The sequence below is a fragment of the Folsomia candida genome, unplaced genomic scaffold, assembly GCF_002217175.1.
Source record: "Folsomia candida strain VU population unplaced genomic scaffold, ASM221717v1 Fcan01_Sc002, whole genome shotgun sequence".
Classification (NCBI taxonomy): Eukaryota; Metazoa; Arthropoda; class Collembola; order Entomobryomorpha; family Isotomidae; genus Folsomia; species Folsomia candida.
The window spans coordinates 11,306,683-11,328,923 of NW_019091194.1; the positions used below are offsets into that span (position 1 = coordinate 11,306,683).

At 37.2% G+C, this 22,241-nt stretch overlaps 5 protein-coding genes across 6 annotated transcripts; 4 read left to right on the forward strand and 1 right to left on the reverse strand.

The window, feature by feature from the left end:
* Positions 1-4,215: 4,215 nt before the first annotated feature.
* Positions 4,216-6,059, forward strand: LOC118434321. Its single transcript, XM_035847565.1, has 4 exons — positions 4,216-4,325; positions 4,406-4,886; positions 4,981-5,305; positions 5,461-6,059. The coding sequence occupies exons 2-4, from the start codon at positions 4,526-4,528 to the stop codon at positions 6,005-6,007; spliced, it is 1,233 nt and encodes a 410-aa protein (XP_035703458.1). The 5' UTR covers positions 4,216-4,325; positions 4,406-4,525; the 3' UTR covers positions 6,008-6,059.
* A 43-nt stretch (positions 6,060-6,102) lies between these two features.
* LOC110842997 lies at positions 6,103-10,372 on the reverse strand. The gene is made up of 4 exons (XM_022088897.2): positions 10,231-10,372; positions 9,209-10,157; positions 8,932-9,127; positions 6,103-8,828 (listed from the first exon to the last, which is right to left on the reverse strand). The coding sequence occupies exons 2-4, from the start codon at positions 9,442-9,444 to the stop codon at positions 6,714-6,716; spliced, it is 2,547 nt and encodes an 848-aa protein (XP_021944589.2). The 5' UTR covers positions 9,445-10,157; positions 10,231-10,372; the 3' UTR covers positions 6,103-6,713.
* A 546-nt stretch (positions 10,373-10,918) lies between these two features.
* On the forward strand, positions 10,919-16,848 carry LOC110842996 (WD repeat domain phosphoinositide-interacting protein 2). Of its 2 annotated transcripts, XM_022088895.2 has the most exons (11): positions 10,919-11,134; positions 11,219-11,569; positions 13,733-13,822; positions 14,129-14,177; positions 14,325-14,547; positions 14,642-14,706; positions 14,801-14,840; positions 14,937-14,983; positions 15,058-15,292; positions 15,404-15,513; positions 15,624-16,848. In XM_022088895.2, the coding sequence occupies exons 2-11, from the start codon at positions 11,273-11,275 to the stop codon at positions 15,701-15,703; spliced, it is 1,236 nt and encodes a 411-aa protein (XP_021944587.1). In that variant the 5' UTR covers positions 10,919-11,134; positions 11,219-11,272; the 3' UTR covers positions 15,704-16,848. The 2 variants fall into 2 exon arrangements, with proteins under 2 accessions (XP_021944587.1, XP_021944588.1); XM_022088896.2 differs by having other exon boundaries at positions 10,920-11,569; positions 15,404-15,489.
* A 250-nt stretch (positions 16,849-17,098) lies between these two features.
* On the forward strand, positions 17,099-19,172 carry LOC110845112. Its single transcript, XM_035848705.1, has 6 exons — positions 17,099-17,457; positions 17,544-17,587; positions 17,678-18,002; positions 18,073-18,289; positions 18,397-18,487; positions 18,567-19,172. Exons 1-6 carry the CDS (start codon positions 17,183-17,185, stop codon positions 19,079-19,081), a joined length of 1,467 nt encoding a protein of 488 aa, XP_035704598.1. The 5' UTR covers positions 17,099-17,182; the 3' UTR covers positions 19,082-19,172.
* A 232-nt stretch (positions 19,173-19,404) lies between these two features.
* Positions 19,405-22,019, forward strand: LOC110843435. Its single transcript, XM_035847083.1, has 7 exons — positions 19,405-19,683; positions 19,777-19,991; positions 20,080-20,370; positions 20,462-20,716; positions 20,806-21,204; positions 21,316-21,423; positions 21,490-22,019. Exons 1-7 carry the CDS (start codon positions 19,566-19,568, stop codon positions 21,880-21,882), a joined length of 1,779 nt encoding a protein of 592 aa, XP_035702976.1. The 5' UTR covers positions 19,405-19,565; the 3' UTR covers positions 21,883-22,019.
* The last annotated feature ends 222 nt before the right edge of the window (positions 22,020-22,241 follow it).

Sequence of the window (22,241 nt, forward strand, 5' to 3'; positions counted from 1 at the left end):
TGGTTTGGCTGAACTTGACATTTGCCTTGACACAATCTTACGCTCTACTAAAATGAATTATGGTAATGTGCAATTACGTGCCGGGGTGCATGTCGCTATACGCATAAATAAATTACACATGGAAGGACAGGAGAACAAGACAATAGGTGGGTGCGTATGTGTACGTAGGCATCTACGACGCATCTTCCAACGACGTACTTATAAGTACGTCGTCATCTATAGATGGATAGGCGAAAAGTAACATAAAACTGCTCAACCTTCGTCATGACTTCTTATTCACGCACTTTCTTTCTTGGCGTTATGTGTATATAAAAGCTCTCATCAAAAGCGTAATGGTTATTTTAACTAATGGACGGAGAATCAAGTCAAGCAAAACAAACCGACACAACAGGGGGAAAGATGTGATAATATCTTGGTTAACTCACGCTGAGAGTGATGGAGTGAAACCAAGTGGAATTGACCCCAATACTGCGTGATAGCCACGTGGAGTCCATCCATGTCTCCACCTACTTACATACACCCAGGAAACATACGCACTTGGATTTTCACAAAGAAGGTCTGCAAGGAAAACAAATTGGAGAATACACTTTCATTACATCCCCTTTTAAGTTCCTGCGATGGCTACAGAATCTTGAGCAAACACAAGCACGACTCCCCAAGTAAGAGATACTTTATCCACTCTATCTGCAAAAAAAACGTCAAGGAAGCTGCATTGGTTCTGATGAAATTTGAAACATTGGTTGGACGGGTCTCGTTGAATTTTCTTTCTTTTCATTAACTCGTTTTCTTTAAACATTCTGTGTTGACGTCTCCTTTTCTTGCGCTATTTTTGTAGCTATTTTTATCTCAAGTCGTCCTAAAAGCCTGCAGGAATTTTTAACTAAACGGGGTGATTTTAGGGTCAAAGTCACGAGTAAAATATGTATAACGCAGACTGGCACATACAAATTTGAAAGACGTTTGAGTACAAAACTACGCAGTAATTTCAGACTCAGACTCAATTTTCTTTTCAAAAAGAACAAAAATGTCTACTGACCACCCACCGAAAAGTAAATGTCAGCAAGGACAAAAGGATATCCTTCAATTTCTTTTGAAATTACACGCTGGAGGCAAACAGTTGGAGTGAAAGCGGATCTCTGTGGTCCACAGACATGGCAAATATTTGTGCAATGTGCATTCGTATATCTGTGCACTTGATAAGCATGCAGAAATACGAATGGTAGTAAAAGTCTAAACCTACTTTATAAAAATTAGACTTGATTTAATAAAGTTGATGACTGATGATTCTCACGGAATATGTATCTTAATCGGATTTACTTAGTTTATTAATAGAGCAAGCCTCCTTTCTTTCATCATATGTAATCCCCAGACTGCTTTCACAATGGTGGAGAAACTACAATAATAACAATGAACGAGGCTCAATGACCCGTGGAGATGTGGTTTCCTCAAAGCAATAAAAGAAAATCAGGTTGGTCGAATTACTGCTGGATCAACTACAATAATGTACTCTTTCATTCAAGAATCATGGAATCGTGGGCTCTCACTGTTTTGTCATGCTCTGGAATTTCAGTCCCACAGAATGAACGAGCTACTGACTGCTACTATTTAGTTGTCGGTTAGTTTTAGATTAATAGTTGCTAATAAGAATAACTATAATAATTTGTTCCGACTAATTTTATGTTGCCGGTGATGTCAACGGTTTATACAAAAAGCTGTGAATCACTGCACTGATAGCTGTTATACTACACATAAATATGTATGTATCCATACAATATAAAAACTGAAAATCTTCCTAGATTTGCTAGCCTTTGTTAAAGCCACTGATTACTAAGATCATAGTTATTGCCAAGTTTGAACTGTCGTGGTTGTGCACATGTATTTATTTATACCATTTTACAGCCTTATTTGGTAGATTTCAAAGTTAAAAGACGGTACAAAATGTTGCTGATCAGTTACGACTTTTACAATTCATTTCCGTTTTGTGTGAACAATTTACGACCAGCCAATAACAAAAAGACAAATGATTCATGGCTTTCAGGATGTATTCAGAATGTTGATTTGTTTACTTTTAGGTCAATGGCGGTCAAAAGTGGAGAGTTTTTTTTCTCTCCAGTCATGATCCATCCAACACACTTGAACTGATTTGATTTCTTTGGCACTGAATCGGACTCCTATTTGTAACTGTAACTGCCTTTGATGGGGACGATGCCCTAGTTTCTTTGTCCCGACTCACTGTTACATTGTGCGTGTAATAATGGACATCGTAATTGGGATTGTGTGTGGGAGAAATTGATGTATAATGCGGGTTCGAGACTGGCGAGTTGGCTCAAGACTACTTTCTTTGCTTTCTTTGACAGATTTTGTCTCTGGGCCACTTCAGCCTCCTCATCAAACGCGTGTGTACAGATATCTAGAGCCTTCCTGACAACTCCACTTCTACACATTTTCAATGGACTCTCTCTCTATTGCTTTTCCTGGACCAAGAGACGTCCTCAATGACATGACTAATTTGCAGAGATTACAAAAAGAATCTTTCCTTGCTTCCGTCTGACGACAGTAGTGTCGCAAGATGCACATCGACACTTGGAAAGAAATATGTACTCTTGTGCATGTACATACATATGGTAGTCGGAATTGAACCTTTGCGTTTTCAAACTATGTAAAGTTTCAGACTTACAAATATGAGTTATTGTGTACACATATGGATGCAAGTACGTAATAGGGACTAGGACAGATAAATGAATGCTAGGAGCTACTGTTCTAATCAGTCTCATGAATATGTACTCCCTATGGCGTACAAGAGTCGTTATACCTATCAGATCCCCACATTTTAATATTTGACTTTGTTTTTTATAAATAATTCATGATTTCAGGCAGGATGTATAAAGTCCCTTCGATCTTAAAATGACCAACTTTTGTCAAAATTCGATTAAATAATTAGTGGTATAACTCTTCACAAAGAAATTTAAGGGAACAAAATCATTGGTGAATTTTGTAACCTTGAAGCCTATTAAAAAGAGTATAAAACATACATGTGCTTAGATCATAGTGAAGCATTTCAGTATTCATCATACGCAGATCTGAAGGCATCATATCTAACATGTTGAAAGTACATTATTATCAAACTTTTGGTCAACCGTTGTGTCGGCGGATTCATTAATAAGTTATTCGAAATGCAACTTAAACATTCATGCGACATGAGACACGCAACTTTCAGTTGTTGCTGCTCTTAATATGCTCTTAATATGGAGGAATTCTGCCAGCTGGAAAGTAATTAATGCATGCAGAATTGATTTCCAAGCTTAATTTGGTTGCAAATCATAAGTATTGGGAGAAAGTAACATTTCTGCGCAAAAACGAGTGCAAAATAAAGTAACTATATTACATATGCTGCGAAATTTTTTGCAGTTGCATTCTAATTCTACGCAGTGAACCCTATTTACTTGTATAAATTATTACAATGGCTGACGTTATTTTATAGTCATTTATCTCTGGTTTAACAACACACATTTTCTCTTGAGATTTTGCAATTCTGCTTATTTTGGACAATTAAAAGGAGCCGTATATCCTCCACAAAAACAAGTTCTAGGAGAAATTTTGGCACGTATCTCGTATTTGTACAATAATTGCTAAATACCAGCATAATTTTCGAACACAAGATTTAAGTGCTTCCGTTTGAGTATGACAAATACAATATCAATTCTGCCTACGATCCAACATTTACTGTGAGTTACATATGTACATACGTACGAGGTTCGCAGCCTACCAAAATGAAATATTCACGAGTCGGCGTAGGTTTGTGCGACATGGCTGCTGACGAATTTCTACAATCCTATAATTTACTTTGTTTGGTATGAATTCTATATTTCGAGCAAATATTGATACCGTGTAGGTTTGCCAAAACCAATATTAATCCAAGCTTATTGTCCACCACTCTGCTCCCTCTGATAACTCAGGCTTCAGTCAGAAGAAGAAGACCGAGATACGACGAGAAGAAATTATTAAACTCAAAACTATAGTGCGGCTAAATGACAGAGTAGCCGACAGCTATTGAAAATCAATAGGTAAGTCAATATAAGTAATGCAAACGACGAGCTGACAATATTTAACCCAATATTTTCCAAACAAATACGTCATAGTTATTTCATACCTTGTCTCATTAACTACGTACACATACAGTAATTTAGCATTGATCCTTGTAATACCTTCTCATTCCACAGCAGTATGCATATTCTTGATTATTACAAATTTGAACAACAAGGACATTACATATAATCTCTCACCCTGCAAAGAATCAAAGCGGAAACTGGGATTTTTTCCATGAGGTTAGATATTTAGCATTATTCTTTCCTGAATTAAACATATTTTTACTAGAAAGCCAAACCGTGTATTCCTTCCACAACAGATATGCAAATGTTTCATGTTGGTGCTCTTCCTGGATTGCCTAATTGTTTTCCAGCGTTAAATAAGACATAATATTCTGCAACATAATAAAGACAGAATTGCAGCACTTAATGGAAAGAAGATGATGTTGACAGAAAAGTTTTATAATGTGTTTGTAACACAAATCAGGATATTTTCTTTATTTTGTGCAATCCCATATCGCTGGGATGATACTTCTGCAAAGCTTCGAGCAGCATCGTTTGTGACCACATGGATATGGAAATGTCTAAGCTTGATTCAGATACGCTACGCTATTTTTCTAATTGTGAGACTCGTCCAGTCTTTCATGGACCCAGACTATTCTTCCGCTGCCAAGCTAGCAATCTTTGGATGGGTTTCGTTACATAACTGCTCAGCAGTGTGGTATATTCCTCTGTTTTTTAAGAGGGACATGATTATGGAAGTCTTCAATTTTATGATAGATTTCGAAAGAAGAGATTTGGGTAAGCTGTAAAATCATGGTTGCATATAATCCTGTTTCATAACTTCATTTCACACTTGAGTCCTTAATACAATCTCCGCTGGGTTGCATAACAGACTATCCTCGGCCGAAAAGAAGTCAACGTGAAGAAGACTGTCTTTACTTTCTCCACCTCATTTCGACAATTCTCACCGTGGTGGTGCCATACGTGATTCCTTTTGCATTCTGGCTTCACCCATGTGCACCTCAATTTCTGAGTTCCATGGTGCTAACCTGCCCCTCAAGAGGAAACTGGACATGGACATTTTTGATACTCAAACTACTCTTTTTGGCCGTGGAAATTATAGCCTCGCAACAAATGGTGCTACATACAATTTTTATGCTTTTTACCTGCTACTACCTGATGATAAGTAGCCTCGGAGCTTACCTCGAGTATATCAAGTAAGTAAATTCCATTCATGCAATAATCTCCACCCAGGCTTCTACGAAATCATTGTGTATTTTGCTTAATATATAGTTGCTGAAGTTATAAGATTTAATAATATATGATTTGAACTATCTACGCAGTAATTTAATGAATCTATTATGGATTACAGAACCATAAGGCTGAATCATTTTCACTTCCGTCCACTATTTGTCAAGAAACTAACTCTTTACCGAAGGCTGCAACTCCTTACGACCATCATTAACGAATGCTTTCACACTACTCTTCTCCTGTTTAAGATAATCTTGTCGACTGTTCTCATGACCTTGATATATTTTTTCGTCAAACTCTTTAGGCCAGACACAGTGTTTCCGGTCATTGGTCAAGTATGCATTCATTTAAGTTTAATGGCAGCACTTTGTACTCTTTACCTGGTATACGGGACGGCTGGAAAGATTTACCGAAATTCGGAGAAAGTGGTCACTCAATGGAAACGATTAGGACAGATCAATCGTCTCCAATGGATCAGGATCAACTTTCAGGCCATGCAGCCAATAGCTATTAGAATGGGATATGGTTCATTTGCCTTTATCAAACCTTGCACATGGCTCTCAGTAATTTACTTTTGTGTCAAACATGTCGTTTTACTTTTAATAATGTCAGGAGATCATCTTACAACTGTGTTTGAACGTTATAATAATATTAAAGAACGTGGGTGATTAATGTACGTATGTACAAAAATTAATATTTTTATAATCGAAGAGAATTAAGTCTACATGATAATAATAAACAGTTCAAAATCATTGAATTGTTAGTTCATTAATAGGTTTGATTTAATCAGAGTATTAAATATATACTATATAATATAGTCTATATCATGTATACTTATGATAGATTATTACGAAAAATGCGACCTGTTGTCCTGTTTCTTAAATAATTTACAAATATTGTGTTGCGAACTACTTCAAGGGAACGTTCTTCTGTACGGGTGAGGACAGACGGACGTTACCTTATGAAAGAAAAAATTGCAGTTCTATTTTTGGGTGTTGAGAGCAGACCTGAAAAGTAAGATCCAGTTTGTTATTGTTATTGACCTAGAGGGTCGTTGTCAGTGAAAGGTCACCACACTCAAAAATACTTAGCTACCTCTAACATACATATGTCGTTTCATTCGAAAGGTATGGATAAGGACTAGACAATTTGAAATAGTACATCGTGTCTGTGACCTCTCCATGACTTTTGAGGGCACGATAAGATGTAAAATGTATTTTTAATTTGAAATTAATAATTTCAGCAAACTATATGGTGGCGAGCGTTGTTTGATAGCGATAGCACTAGCACCACCACTATTTTCTACATATATCGTTTACTAGAATTAATTCCTTATATTTATACATGATTGTGCGATTAAATAAAAAGTACAAGTTAGGGACATTTTATAGGATCTACTGGGTCAGACAAATTGATTGGATTAAAACTTGCAGACGTATGATCAGGAATTTCCAGGAAATAATTTGCCTGCTTTGGTACAGTTGCATCATCGCCAAGTATCACTGGTCGAGGGGGTCTATAATTTGAAGCGTTCGAAATGATGAACGAACTTTCTAAGCAGATGTCGAGCCATGCTTGCGCAGTGTCAGTACTCAAGTCCCCAAAAATTGATTTGAAGGCCTGGTTATGTTTTGGATATTTCCACTCTTCGATAACTGGCAATAGAAAATCTTCATAAAATGTATTGTACAGCCGGGGAAAAGTGTCTGACTTTCGGACTTGATAATGCTGATTGCAGTAACCAATTACAGTTGTCCATATTTTCCAGAAAATATCAATTGCAATTCCCAGTTCATAGTCAGATTCTGCCTTGTCTTGATAATAAAATAAGCACTCTCCAAAAATTTCGCTTTTCCCCACCGGGAAATTAATGCTACGCCCTTGCGGTGAAGTGACCTTTGTAATAACTAGAACATTAATTGGGTAGCCATTAAAATCGTAGCTGCCATTCCTCTTTGGATGAATAAATTCATGAGTGACAACAATTTCGTTTAGTGGATAATCGACAAGAATTGCATTCGAAGATGGGGGACCAGCTATTGCTCCACTTTGTTGTAGATCAGCTTCAATGTCATTTGAAGACAAGGCGTTGGCCGTTGGATAAGCACCATCGTCAACTCTTTTCATTTCACACTGACTTCCGTTGTATGATGGTTTACAGTCTTTTTCTGGAGAGCAAGTTACAACGCGACATTCCTGATTTATACAAACTCCTTTGTGCAGCACACAAGGGTCTGGACAAGTTGGTAATGTCGAGGAGCAGTTTGAGCCGTCAGAATCTTCGTTTTGGAGAACAAAAGTACATGCTCCGGTTGTTGGGTCCAACGCACATGGACTTGGGCATTCGATATGCGTTTTCGAACAGTCGAATGATGGGTGGCAAGCAGACTCGCCACTTTTTGTTTCGTTTATCTCACACCCATCTGAACAACTTTGTATGACGCACGTAACATGTTCCGCTTCATGAGGAACATTTGAGTCTTCTTTATTGTCCCAGTACCAAGACATTGGTTTCGCTTCAGTATCACATCTCTCCAGTTCTGCTGTTAAATGAGTCCAAATGGCTCTCTGAGTTACCGTTTGAGCTTTAGTTTTGTTGAGTAGATACCCCAGGGCTCGGGAGACAGTAAATGGTACATGGGAAGGAAAAGGTTCGCATATTTTGCTAAAAATATTAGATGCTACGTCCAAGACGTTCTTTCTCCAAGAATCAAGTTCAACTGGTGGGTCTACATCAATGGATAAACTTTTCTTGAATAATGTACACGTTTCTTCATCCGTAGGCGCTTCCTCACATTGTGGCGACTTGCTGGTGACTTTTGGTGGAAGCATTTCACAGTGAGCAGGGTCTAGTATAATATAATAGTCTTCAGAGAAATCCCATTCATCTACGATTGGTTTTCCTGTGCCAGGATTGGGTTGGCCAGGTTCTGAACCACCGTCTCCCATCCAATTGGTCATATTTCCTCTTTGATATGAGGATCTTCCATGTTTTCCTACTACTTTCTTGGCTCTTGCCCTAAGAATTGCTGTCACTTTAGAGCCTTGAAAAATTGAAAATGGGTCAATTGTTGTTGTCATTGGAGGAGGCGCGGGCGTGGTACTTCCACCAATTGGGTAGGGCCCTAACCCATCCCCACCGCTTCCTCCAGAACCACCGCACGAATGCCACCCTATTTGACCTCTAGTCAACGAACCGTTAAAGATTCTTTTGTATTTTCCCACGAGTTCGGGATCCAATCGATCCTCTTCCAAAGTCCACTTGCAGACTGATGTGTCCGTTATTGCAGCATCCTGCGCCTCCACCACAATGTCCAGTCTGTCATTGTAGAGAGAGAGACAAAAGGGTCCTCTGCCAACGGTTATCAAAGAACCATCAGTTATTCGAGAATCAGAAGTTGCAATATAATCCCAGCGTTGTTGCAGAAACATGACCGCTGTTTGAAGGTAGTAGTCTTTGGGTTCGCTGATTAGATAAACTCCAGTGATCTATATGCATACATATGAAGTAACTCGGATGGATTCAATGGTCACCGATTTTTAAAAAATATAGTGCCATAACAAAACTTGTATTGCATATATATTTATTTACCCGTCTGCCCACAATGTCGGATTCTGCTACGTCAAATAATGTGGGGTCGCGAATACCAGCATCACGGAGCTCGATTGCCTTTTTCGTTGCAATCTGATTGAAAACTGAACAATTATGAATGTGAATTTCCAAGGAAGGGTTAGTAAATATAACTGTGTCGTTATCTCTGGTGATGATATCCTTGTACAATAGCACACTGCGATCAGCAGACAAAATTGAGATTAATGAACTTGTTAATAATGCGAATGAAAAAATAGTAAAAAGATATTTGTCTCACATTCCATTCAAACAAAGTAGTTTGTGAGTATATTTGGTCAAATTAATGAATCCACTAAAGTCTAACGACTCTATCGGTTGTCCGTTGCGTTTCTTCAAAACATGGACAAATGGAACAGCATACGTATCTGGATCACAGACTGGGCCAAATAATGCATGAATGTCAGCAAGGAGGAGTAACAAGAGTCCGAATAAAAACTGTGGAGATGTCCACCACACCCATCTCAAGGGATTCATTTTTTACAATCACTGCTTCAATTTCAGAAGAAAAATTGGGGAAAAAAGAATATATTGTCAATTAAAAGTTTGTTTCATTTTCAACTAGGTTTGTGTTCAAGAAAGGCAGACCATCACCAATATTGAGCTTGGTAAAAACATGTACAGGACCCATCATTATATTGTTGTTATTATCATTCATTCAATGCTAACTTACAATAAAATCCCATTAATAAGTACGTGTTTGTTTGCAGTATACTTTTCAGAACTACATTTCCTGTTTAGGCTCCACTTATACACGTACATAAATTAAAAGCTAAATAATAATGTATTGTACTGCGCAGCGTAACGTGTGTACAATTTGACTTTATTATATCGGCAGGTTAATTTGGAATGTTGACTATTATAAAGCAAAACATATTATTATATAGAACAGTTAATTTTGGCAATTACATACATATTGCGACAAGTTGAATATACAAACTTTCTAAAACGGCAAAGTAGTAGAAATTCTACTGTAGAATCTTAAACAAATACTTTACATTGTGTGAGTGTTAGTAATTGTTTAATGCAGTTCCTGCTACGTTGTACGAGAGATCACAAGGAGCGAATGGTAATACAGACTTATTCATAAATCGACTGGCTAAATTGAAATTGACTAAGTTCGCTAGGCTGACTGGCTCCGTAGTTGAGGGTGGTCCACACTTTGTCGGGAATTTCAGGCAACAGTGGATCTATAATATAATATTAACATTCATTTACTACCAACACTCCATCAACAAATAATTAAATGATGTTGTTTGTTACTTGTAAAAATCTCTTGAGCAATGGATGACTCTGTGCGACGAGGTTTTTTCCGTAACTTAACATGAGGCGAACTTAACTTGACTGTTCTTTTTCTCACGATCGTCGGAGTAAAAAACGTGTCACTAACTTGTTGCGAAATATCTCGAAGTAATTTTGGAGATCCTTCTCCCTCTGACGATTTCTTTAACAATTTTATCCCGAAACTGGTCAAAGTGCTTTGAGTCATATACCGACCAACATTTTCGTTTGCTTTCGTCACTTCATTTTGTAATGTGTTAACCTTTTTCCGTAGCCTTTTGATTTCCTTTTTCATTTTCAGACAATCATCGTTGGTCTTGTTGATGCTGCTGCTACTGGACAACAATCTCACTCCTCGCTCCATTTCTAAAATGCAACTACGATAATTATGTTGAAATTTTGACTTGTTTTCAACACAAAGCTACTGGACATGTGTGTTGATTGGTATTAAATAAATTTAAATAAATAAATAACAATAAATAACAACTAAATAAATAAGGTCTAATAAGTCAGATGTGCAGAGTGTGAAATGTATGCGAATTTGAAAGTGGCAGAAATTTGGCCTGTGATCGCAGTTGTGTGAGGCTGGCTCGAAATTTCCATTGGAGGAGTCTCAGAGTTGTGGTTGGTCCACTATTGTTTTTGTTGCTCAGTCAGTCAGTTGCAACAACTCACATTCGTATATATGCCACACAGAACAGCAACAGGGAACTGGGACGACGACGACGACGATAATTAATCACAAATTCTTGGCCACTAGTTGTAGCAGTTAATAATAATAATATTAATATAATATAATTTCCCACCATTTTTCTTAGCTTCTTCTTTTGTTCTTAATATTTTTGAATATAGAATTTGAGTGAGATTGTGGTATTAATTGGAGGAGGTACGCGTACGACTTCAGATATAGTTAAATATAAATTTGATGACTTAGTAAGATCGTATTTAATTATCATCATTATTGTATTAGTTGGTTTGGTTTTGGCGTGTTTGTGGAAGTGACGACGACGAACAATAAGTAAAAATGGGCGAGGAGGTGTTGTATGTCCAGTTTAACCAGGACTACTCCTCGCTGGCCGTGGGGACAGGGGGGGAGTGGACGCTGGTTAGTCTCACATCCCTCGAGGCACTGGACAGGATTCACGAGGCGTCAGCGCCAGACGGGGTCCAAATTGTGGAGAGGCTCTTTTCCTCCTCCCTCGTCGCCATCGTCTCCCTCAAGAGTCCCAGGAAGCTAAGGGTTTGTCACTTCAAGAAGGGCAACGAAATATGCAACTACTCCTATCAAAACACCATTCTGGGCGTCAGACTTAACCGTGCCGTAAGTATCTGGTCAGATTTGTTGTTTAATACAAGTAACGGAGTAAACATTTTATTAAAAATAATAATAACAGTTGGTTGGGGGAACAAAGATGTGTTTGAAAACCTTTGTTTTTGAACCATTTATAATCCACATCAGCCTCTTGCAGCTTGAGAATAAAAATTCTTAAACTTCACTGGAAAAACAAGTTAAAATTTTTAGAAATTTTGTTTGAAATCATCACAAATATCAATCCTGTTGTTGAGAAACTTTGTACTCGAGCAAAAGGTTTATAAATAGACCATTAATTTATGAGATAATGCGATACGTGGTGGTCTAATTTTTATGCGTCGTTGTGTAGGTTATGCATTATCTTGGTCACTATATTGCAGATAAAACATAAGTAAGTAAAATAGGAATTGAATAGCTAGGAAGGATTTTTTTGCATATATTTCTTCCAAATCTAGGTAGGTAGAAGTTTATTCCCCAAACACAGGTTTAATATTTATGTACTTAAAAAATGTACGTCGCAATTTCTGTTCCAGTTCCGCATATAATGAACAATTACAATGTTCTACTTGTGTTGATGCTGGATTATGTGACCTTTGACTTGCTTTGCTTTGATTACGACATTTGCAAAAATGTTGCATGTATACTTGCATTATTATTCGCACTAATAACATGGTAATATTTTGCAATGTGTAATGTTATTATAAGCTTCACAAAAAATGCAAGTGCAACATCAAACTTGGTGTGTTATAGCTAGACTCTAGTTACTAGAGTGTTTCATACTGAACCAAATTGTGATTTAATAAATCGTCTTAAGGTTGCAATAAAAGTGCATTAGATTTTAATCATCTGAAGGACAATGCATGTCTAGTAAAGTAGTGTCACATAAATACATAATAATATGGCAATGCTTACAAGGATAATAAGACATCCTGATATATGTTTCAATCTGAACTATTAACTGTCGTAAAGACAGTGTGTCTTTATGACAATTGAAAGAAATCCATAGCGTATAAGATTTAACGTATAATAGCGAACTTGGGCATATGTCGTCCACCCTGACTGATCAATCGTTTGCAGGTTCTGTTTTTCGGATGAAATTGGACTAATGACGCAAGAATGCAGTTCATTTGATTCAATTTGTCATCATTTCTCTTTTGTGCATTGTTCTTGTTAGCGTGAGCATTTCATTTAACCTGCCAACAGACAAACTGCGTATTTAATCCTGCGCTTTATTAGATGTACTTGACTTCAAGGTGTTACTACTAACTCGCACCACTACTGTTACATCATTTTACTCGCGACTTTTGTCATGAACACTACTGCACTTCTTTGTTGTTGTTGTTGATGATGGCCAAGCTATGGGTGAAGCTGGTCAACCTTGCAATTGTTCAGGAATTATTGTTGCTAGGATTGCTGTTAGTTGTATCGTTGTTGGTTTGGGTAAAGGATCAGGAACTCTTGTGCATGCTTATAATAAGTATACGATACAAAAAATCATGGTCTACTACATGTAGTTGATGTTTGCATAAACGTAAGGGACAGGGTATAGTTTTCCTGCAGCTGAAACACTTACTAGAGATCAGGTATCATAGGGCAAGCGCAGATATGTTGTGTAGGTTCAGTATAACATGTTGTACCTAACTTATCTATGCCACTGTCAGCTATTAAGTGTGTTTATTTACTTAAAAAACCTTATCACTCGTATGCACACGAACCTTTATTGCAATGCATAGGTTGTCATTATATGTTTATATTAAAATGATTAGTGAGAATTTAAATAAAATAATGCCTAAATTTCAACGGTAAATGACCGATAATTCACATACATGCTTATATTTGCATTTAAACGTTTAAAATCGATAAAGTTTTTTTAGTCATCAGTTAATACAAAATGATTGTCTCAGCTTATTAAAGCACCAGTATGTATGCCATTAGTGGACAATTATAAACAGCTATAATGCACATCAATAACTTATAAAACTTTCATTTGATTTGATTTCATTGGACAATACATTTTCTACAGTTAGGTGTAAACGAAGTGAGACAATCATGTATAGAATGTCCTTATTTGGAATTGGAAGTATAATATATACTTTAAAGTAAATTAAATTGCAAAACGGAAATAATTTTATTGTTATAAATTATGCATGATGATTTTTTTTATTATTGCAGAGATTGGTCGTATGCCTGGAGAATATGCTCTATATTCACAATATTCGTGACATGAAAATTCTTCATACAATTCGGGATACGCCACTAAATGTAAGTTCGTTGTACACCGGACCATTAGATATTAAAATTATAATCTACTGTTACTCAATATTAAATATATTCCGAAATTTATGGATGTTTACTACCCTAAAAATTATTTTTGCGATTTTTTTGGTGGAATGGTGCCGAAATGTGACTCCATTCATAATTATTTTTAAATCAAAAAAAATAGAGGGACAGGTCATGTATACCTTTAGTGAGAGGTCAATATTGTGTTTTCATTTGATTCATCCTGAATCTCATTTGTTGTAAGTAAATGCAGTCGTATCTACATATGATATTTCTTTTCATAAATAGGAAAAGGGAATTTTGGCATTATCTATCAATGCTGACAATTCATTCTTGGGTGAGTTCTTGTAAATCTTTGACATGTTTAAAATATTATCAAAATTGTTAAAAATTCGGTCCGATGATGAGATGACATATTAAACAAATAAATTTTCAAATGTACTTGTATTAGTATGTGTAACTTAAAATGATTTTGTTTAAACAGCGTATCCTGGATCATCTTCAACGGGTCAAGTGCAAGTCTTCGACGCCTTCAACTTGCAAGCGAAAATTGTGATTCATGCACATGCTTCTTCCTTGGCTGCTTTGGCTTTTAACCTAAACGGGACATTGTTGGCCACTGCTTCTTCGAAAGGAACCGTTATCAGAGTGTTCAGCACGACGGATGGATCTCGACTCTTTGAATTTCGGCGTGGGATGAAACGCCGGTAAGGTTTTCCGCCGCCAGGTGTCCAGCGTCGCTTTAGGTTATTATATGTATGCGTGCATAATATGTTTCTTATGATACGATTAAAATTACAGAGCTGATATTTACTCTATATCATTCTCTCCTGACAACTCCTTTCTGGCTATGTCATCAAATACGGGCAAGTATTAGTATTAAGCCAAGTGCCCATTCGGCTGACCTTAGTCGTCCTTTATTTTTTATAAATCTAATGTGTGTACTTTTTTGTTTTATAGAAACCGTTCATGTCTTTCGACTTGAGTCTGCTAACCAATCGTAAGTATACCTAAGACCATTAACTAAAATTTTCCTGAAAAATAACCACTAATACCATAAGTTTGTAACATGTAATGATCAAATGTGTAATTTTAGCAACGAAGTTAAAGAGGAATTAGCAAGCCCAGCAGCTTCTTGGATGGGTATGGTTTAAGCCATAAGTATGCAATATGTAAACATACAGGTATTCATGATTCTTGACTACAATTTCTTCCAGAATGGGTCAAGTCTTCACTGCCAACTCAAGTGACCGAGGTGTGGGCACAAGGACGCTCATTTGCAACCATTACAACCCCATTTGTAGAAACTCGGAGTGTTGTGGCCGTAATCACGGTCACGGAGGCTGATGGCCCCAAAACTCGAGTAATTGTAGGATCATATGACGGATTCCTCTATGTCTATGGGTTAAACACACAAGAAGGCGGGGAATGTCAACTTCTAAAACAGTACAAGTATGTATTTGCTTAAAATTAGTTTGTGCTTTAGTTAATGTTTAGTCATTGGCGATTCGTACTACTCTTGATATGCTCTGTTTATACGCTATATTTATATTGTAATGGTAGATTAACTGGAACCGGGAGCGATGCCAAGAAATGTCCTTCATCTTCCGGACCTGCAGGGACAGCAAGTTACGCCGGAGTTGTGAAAGGTCACTTTTCACAATCCATGTCAGGTGTCCCCTTTTGAAAGCCCCTCTTGAAATCATTGTAGTTTTTATCCCAAAAAGGGTACTTGGCGAAGACAGAAATATTTTATATTAATGATATTTTTCCTTTGGTTTAGATTCGGACAAAATGTTGGAAATGAAAAATGCTATCGACCAAGCTGGTTCAAGTGAGAAAGATTTCCCTACACTGGAATAGATAACAGCAGAGATCTAGAGATCTTTCTCCCCATTCGATTTCCCAGACACCAATAAACAACCAACCAACCAACCCGACCGGCCTTCGCGCACCGTATAGCGCTCAATATTTCAACGTACACGTGCATCTTGTTTATGCTGCATCACTTAAAATACAAAAAAAAGATATTTCCTCTGCAATATTTCTACACATATTTTTCACTGGAGAAAATGATGTAACCTAAACTCATACATATGAATAGTGAAGCAAGATGCTGCTATCCATCATCAAACTATTCTTCAATCACACTGTCCAGTCGTTATATTATTATGATGTTTCTATTGTGACAGCCGTACAAGAATAATCTGGTCATAGTTTGGATATGAATATTGGACAATATGAATATGGCTAAAATATCTTTTGTAGTAGTGTGTTCATCGCCTGACTACTACTGCGTCTTTGTTTAGTACTTTAGTTTGATATTACTTACTTATATATGAATATGCATAGATAGGGTAGATGACGAAATATGATGTTATATTCACGAAACGTATTGAATTCTTAAACGCCAACTAGTTTTAATGAATTTTGTAGTGTTATTATTGTAAAAACCTAAAAATTGAATTTCAATAGTAGTAAAGTATCACTGACGACGACCATGATGAATTTGTTGGTAGATTTGGATAAATGAATACACACAAAGTTTTATTATTAGTGACAACAACTGACATGTAATTTTTATAGTCAAAGACAATGCGAGATTTTATTTGTACTCTATTGTGTATATACTTATGTATATATATATAAAATTAATGTTTCTTCGTTTTTGTCATGGTCCGAGCAATACCATCATCCCTTGAAATGAGGCTACCAACTATATAATATTCTTATATAGTTCTATTGATGATATACAAGATCTTATTACATATAATACTACGTATGGACCCTTATAATAAGTATATAATTCAAATAGTACCAACAAGAACGGCAGAGTTGCTTCGTCAAACTTTGCTGCTACTAAAACAATGATTATTATGACTGCGATAAAAACGTAAAGTTTTGTTTTATTAGGAAGGATGCATATTATGATTGTTAAATAAAGTTATATTCGAGTACATATTAATACGTCGCAAACGGAATAAAACCACAAATTTTTAAGCAACCTATGATCCCGGATTCGTGGTACGTGTACGTGCTACGTGTATATGTACGTAGGTATATTCATATGTTGTCACCAAAAATAGCACTGGTCTACTAATTATTTCATACTACTAAATTAATTGACATTCATCAAACCACTATATAGTTTACATGTATGCATACTCAATGTGGTGATGCCAAATGATGGGTTTTATATAAATTTATGTATGACCGCAGATAAATGTCACATGCAACTCAAAAATTTTCTTATAAGTAGCTATTTAGTTGTGACGTCCATAAAAATTCATATAATATGCACTAAATTCCCAATTTTTAATTTAGTTTATCTAGCATCTCCCTATGTGCAAATTTTGTTCAAAGATGGGAGACATGAGGTCAATAACGTCAATATTTCTAAAAATACTGTTGCTCGCTTGTTGTGACAATGTTTCTGCTGGGAAGGAGGTTTTTCATTCTCACGCAAAACGAAGTTTGAAGGGATATACTCGATTTGGTTATCAAAATCCGATTTTTGTAGCCCCAACTTTACCCCCATCGCTTACATACGAAAGAGAAAGCCAAGACAAAATGCCAAATTTATCAAAAGAAGAGCCTGAGGAATCAAGACCCACAATGTATGCACATGTTTTTCTAATAATTATAATTTGTGGATGTGGCCTGATATTGGACCAATTAATTATATTTGCTCTTATACGCGCAGGGTATTTTATGAAACTGAGAACAAGAAGGAAGGACTACAATATGGTAACAAATAATCGATTTCCTGGTGGACATGGGGGCGGTGTACCGCATTTATTAAATATGTTTACACGATGCTAATCATTGAATTCACAGATGCTGCATTTCCAGTAAACGGCGGCCGTGTGAGTAAATTTTTTTACAACTGTACCACAGCTACAGGGCAAATTGTTTGGAATACTCGCCCATGTCTTCCTGCGCCAAGATGGTCCACAAGATTAGACACCACGATGACGATTCCAAAATGGTCTCGACATAGACCAAATAATTATCAGCCGTCTGAACCTAGGACGCATGCAAAATTTGGTCATCTAAATCCAATTGCAGTTGCTCCTACATTGGCTCCTTACTCACCAACGCCAACGCACCGTAATCATCAGGGAAAGACTATCAGTACCACAGAAATGACAACCAGCACCAGGCATGCAGTTACTGGATAAATATTTTGACAGTGTAACAGATTAATTAGTTTTGAAAACTCATTTTTGTAGCCCGTGTGAACAAGATGGTCTACTTGACCGTAAAACCAACCGGTGTTTCGCATTGGGGTCTGTAGAACCCTGTGGAGGGGAGCAAAGGAATATGGCGTTTTATAGCAGTCCTAATACATCTGACCCCATTTATGGCGAGTGTGACTGCATGCAGAGAAGCAGTCGTCCACTTGTTTACCACAAATCAAGTGACACGTGTTACTTTGTGTATCAACAGGTATGAACATACATGATTATGTATTTAGATGCGATCGCCTGGTTTCATTAATCTCTGTATTAAAATAAATACATTTCGTATATTTTGTGCATTAATTATTCGCCAAGGCGTACTGTAGAGAAACTCATTGGCTAGTGATATCTGATGACGATGATCAAGTTGTTCCTACTTGTCAGCCCAATCCATGTTGGGATTATGGTTAGACAATCTATCTATGGAGCAATATTGGCTTAGGAATACCGTAATGTATTGGGATATTTATATATAACCATGGTAGGTCAATTGGTTTGGAACTGGACAAGAAATTCCAACATGACTTTTATGAACAACGAAGGAATCGTTCCCGTATTTGAAGTGGAAAAGTGCGTCCCATTGGGGCAGGTGTGTCATCGCTATTCCAATGGATCACTTTCATTCCCAGAACCACCACCACAAGCAAATAATCCGCACAACAATTTTCTTTATAAAACGGTTCTAACATTTTTACCTGGCTCCCTTCAGCCTTCCTGTAATGACCGTAGGGCTTTAATGCAATCACTTCCAGTTTCCACAAATTATTGTCAACCTGGGAGTAAACGCCACATTTTAGGTCGTTGCAACTTAACCAAGAAAGCAAATAGAAGGATATTGACACAAAAGATTGAACAGGTTGACACCAACACGATTTTTAATTCAAATACTGGAGCATTCGAACAATTTCGAAGCTCTGGTATAACAATTGCTCTATTAATTAGTGACATCCATTACAATTCAGTTTTAATCGGATTAATTGTATTCATATATATTTCGTAAATATTATTTATAATGCAAAATGATGTAAAATAATAAATTGCGCTGTATAGCAATGAATAAAGAACGGTTAATACACCTGCTGCTGTACCCAGTATAACCCCCCATAAATTTGTTTTGACATACAAACTTAGCATTAGTAAAATAGATTGATTGGTCAATCAATCGATTTTATTAATTAATGCTATATAGCTTTGGCCTTCGTTATGGATAATTGTAATAAATACACATACACACAAAATAGTCTATAGATTTGTGCATGGCTTAGCTTGAGACGACTTTGGGAAGATAAGCAAAGAAACAGAAATAGCACGATTTTGGCTTCCCCAAGCGACGCCAGCAGGAGCAGAAGTAAGGAAAAGGACACGAGCAGACAACGCCTCATTCCTTCTTCAACTCTCGTCAGGAACACATCTCAAAAATCGCGTCCGCCATTTCTCCATTGTCGGAAACGAGACAAGAGGGTTTTAAGAAAGATAGAAATACGATGGATAAATTATTAGCAGAATTTGAGAAATTAGACGACCAAGTCATCGTCGACTGGATGGCCAACGATTTCTCACTTGAAGCTTTCGACGAGGTGCGCGAGTCGACGTTACCGGAAGGTAAACCATCCGCTAGGGATAAATTAAGTCTGGAATTTAATTATATAAAAATTCGGGATTATTTAAGTGATTTATTTTAATTACGTTGTCCAGAACTTCTGTTGGAACAACAGTTTGACAACAAAAACTATGCCGTTATAACTGAGAATTCGAAGATTAGGGTCACAAAATCAAGATTTTTTCAACTTCCGCCGTCGACTAGTGTGACCATTCCCCTAGGGGCTTTTAGCACCGGAATTCGATGTCAAGTTATGGGGATTGATTCAGAGGGCTTTGTATTCATTGGATTTCCACATCATCCACATGAGGTATGTACGTTTTCGGTTTTAGCCAACAGTAGAGTGAAGCTATTAATGTTGTGTACAAGAAAAGTAAACTAATATCATACATTTGTAGACAAGGCATCTGGCAGTAATGGCTCGGTTAAATCAAATATACAATAATCTTGACTACCATCACATGCGTGCTGAATCAACGGAAATCGTCGTGGGGGAAATTTTGGTTGGAAAGATTCGCAGGAAGATAAGCCATGACCGAACCGACCTCTTTCTACGTGTCCAGGTTGTACAGATTGACCCTGAGAGGGAGACCATTACTGCCGTGGACATTGACGAGCAAGTCACGTACAACTTTCACAGAACCGATATGTATAGAATGATGAAGTACTTTTATCAATTTCCAATGCGGGTAAGGTTAACAATTATAATCAATGGTTAAGATTTTTTATTATTTACATGTATAAATACTACAAAAACATAATTTTGTTGCATCATTGTAGGCAATCAAATGCATTCTGGCTGGGCTCGAAGAATTTATTGGAACTTCAGTTATCACGGATGCTATTAGATCGTCCGAATGTACAGACTTTAACATGATTGTTAAAATTGTTGAGGATTTGGATGCAGTGGACGAGATTCCAAAAATCATACTCTACACATCAGACTTGGAAATTATTAATTCTGACTGGTCATTCAATCGTGACATTTGTCGAAGCATCACAAACTGGAATAATACGCCATTGAAGTTTCTCTATGTAAGGAAATTTTTTAGAACAAATGCAAATATCTGATCTACCGACGAATTATTTAAAAAAAATATACTCTAAAATTTTATTCTTTTTAGGACATGATTCTGACTGACGTCCGAATTACTCACGCCACGGTCAGCGGGAACGTATGGGTCCAACTTCAATCTGGCCTCATGGACGTACTGCAGGATCTCCATCCAATTCGAAATGTTTTCATGGATTCCCGTCACATTTTGACCACTGTTTCTGCATTAAGGAAACAGGGGAAAGAAGCGTTCGTTATGGAGTTTGATGGGAAATATCGCCGAGTCACTGTCCATAGCGATCAGCCCACAGCCATTCGCCGTCAGAACTTGGAAGAACCAGATGATGATACTGCCGACACGGAGGTGTTCTTAACCCACACAGATTTTGGAACAACTCAACTTGGCTACTTGGGACAGCTTATTCCATTCTCATATTTTCCTGAAATATTAGAAGACGTTCCACCCCAGGTACAGTAATTATTAAATATAATGCCTGTGACACTCATGTACAAACGTGCACACACACCTAAATGTCAGTTGTAAAGTTTTTGCATGTTATACATATTTCTATTTGTACAGGGATTTGCAGCTACACTTGGAGTCGCAAAGGGTGATGTAATATTGAAAAGGAAAGATATCGACCTCCTTCGTCGGACAAAGGGCTTAAAAATTGGATTCTCTGCAGAGGTTCGGAGCTTTAAACGCATTTGAATATTTTAGTTTTTTTCAAAAACATTTGCCTTCGTTAATTAGGAAAAGCCCAGCCCAGCAATGGGAACTCCAGTGATCACCGTCTACTTTCCCGCTGATAACAGAAGAAATAACTTCCGGCGACCGGATGTTCGGCCTGAGTCGCGATGTTCGAATGCAAGTGGGGGCAGCAGCAACAGCAGCAGCAGCAGCAGCAGCAACAGCAGCAGCAGCAGCAGCAGCGGTAGTCGTGGAAGCAGCAACGACATCAGCGCGTGTCAGGACAGGCTGCCCTACCAGAGGTATCTCCTACCACTGGAGGAGCGGTATAACAAGTTGGATGGACGCCTCTTCGAGTACAACTATGACCACAAATCGATTCAAATGTACAGGAGACACATCAGCGTCCTCGAGTATGCACCCAACACTGTCTCAATTTATAAGAACAAGCATTAGTCGTACTATTAGTAATGCGTATTAGTAATTGGGAGTGCTTTTCTTATTGTACAAAATGAATTAATTTGTACTAGAGATAAATATTGGGCTAATGGATTATTCAATAAATCACAGTATGATATTACTGTGCGACTCTATCTCTCCTCATGTATTAATGTTGACTTGATTTATTTGAGGTTCATGGGCAGTCAGGAATATGAGATTGGCTTGTCATTCTATAATAAATACAGTTGCATGATGCTAATTATTTGCAAAAAAACTTGTCCAAAGCAAAAGCAAGCTCAACAGTGTTTATACCAGGAATCATGATGCATGATGGTGTGCAAATGCCAAATTGTAGCAAATATATATACATGCAC

Excerpts from the sequence above, each read along its gene's own strand:
- LOC118434321 (XM_035847565.1), top strand. The coding sequence starts at position 4,526 with ATGATGTTGACAGAAAAGTTTTATAATGTGTTTGTAACACAAATCAGG. Across the intron at positions 4,887-4,980 it reads TTTCGAAAGAAGAGATTTGG|ACTATCCTCGGCCGAAAAGA; the intron begins GTAAGCTGTAAA and ends GTTGCATAACAG. Across the intron at positions 5,306-5,460 it reads GCTTACCTCGAGTATATCAA|AACCATAAGGCTGAATCATT; the intron begins GTAAGTAAATTC and ends TATGGATTACAG.
- LOC110845112 (XM_035848705.1), top strand. The coding sequence starts at position 17,183 with ATGTGCAAATTTTGTTCAAAGATGGGAGACATGAGGTCAATAACGTCA. Across the intron at positions 18,290-18,396 it reads GTTACTTTGTGTATCAACAG|GCGTACTGTAGAGAAACTCA; the intron begins GTATGAACATAC and ends TTATTCGCCAAG. Across the intron at positions 18,488-18,566 it reads CAATCCATGTTGGGATTATG|GTCAATTGGTTTGGAACTGG; the intron begins GTTAGACAATCT and ends TAACCATGGTAG.
- LOC110842997 (XM_022088897.2), bottom strand. The coding sequence starts at position 9,444 with ATGAATCCCTTGAGATGGGTGTGGTGGACATCTCCACAGTTTTTATTC. Across the intron at positions 9,128-9,208 it reads CTACTTTGTTTGAATGGAAT|TGTGCTATTGTACAAGGATA; the intron begins GTGAGACAAATA and ends TGCTGATCGCAG. Across the intron at positions 8,829-8,931 it reads CCGACATTGTGGGCAGACGG|ATCACTGGAGTTTATCTAAT; the intron begins GTAAATAAATAT and ends GTATGCATATAG.
- LOC110843435 (XM_035847083.1), top strand. The coding sequence starts at position 19,566 with ATGGATAAATTATTAGCAGAATTTGAGAAATTAGACGACCAAGTCATC. Across the intron at positions 19,992-20,079 it reads TTCCACATCATCCACATGAG|ACAAGGCATCTGGCAGTAAT; the intron begins GTATGTACGTTT and ends ATACATTTGTAG. Across the intron at positions 21,424-21,489 it reads AAATTGGATTCTCTGCAGAG|GAAAAGCCCAGCCCAGCAAT; the intron begins GTTCGGAGCTTT and ends TTCGTTAATTAG.
- LOC110842996 (XM_022088895.2), top strand. The coding sequence starts at position 11,273 with ATGGGCGAGGAGGTGTTGTATGTCCAGTTTAACCAGGACTACTCCTCG. Across the intron at positions 14,178-14,324 it reads TGCTGACAATTCATTCTTGG|CGTATCCTGGATCATCTTCA; the intron begins GTGAGTTCTTGT and ends TTGTTTAAACAG. Across the intron at positions 15,514-15,623 it reads CTTTTCACAATCCATGTCAG|ATTCGGACAAAATGTTGGAA; the intron begins GTGTCCCCTTTT and ends CCTTTGGTTTAG.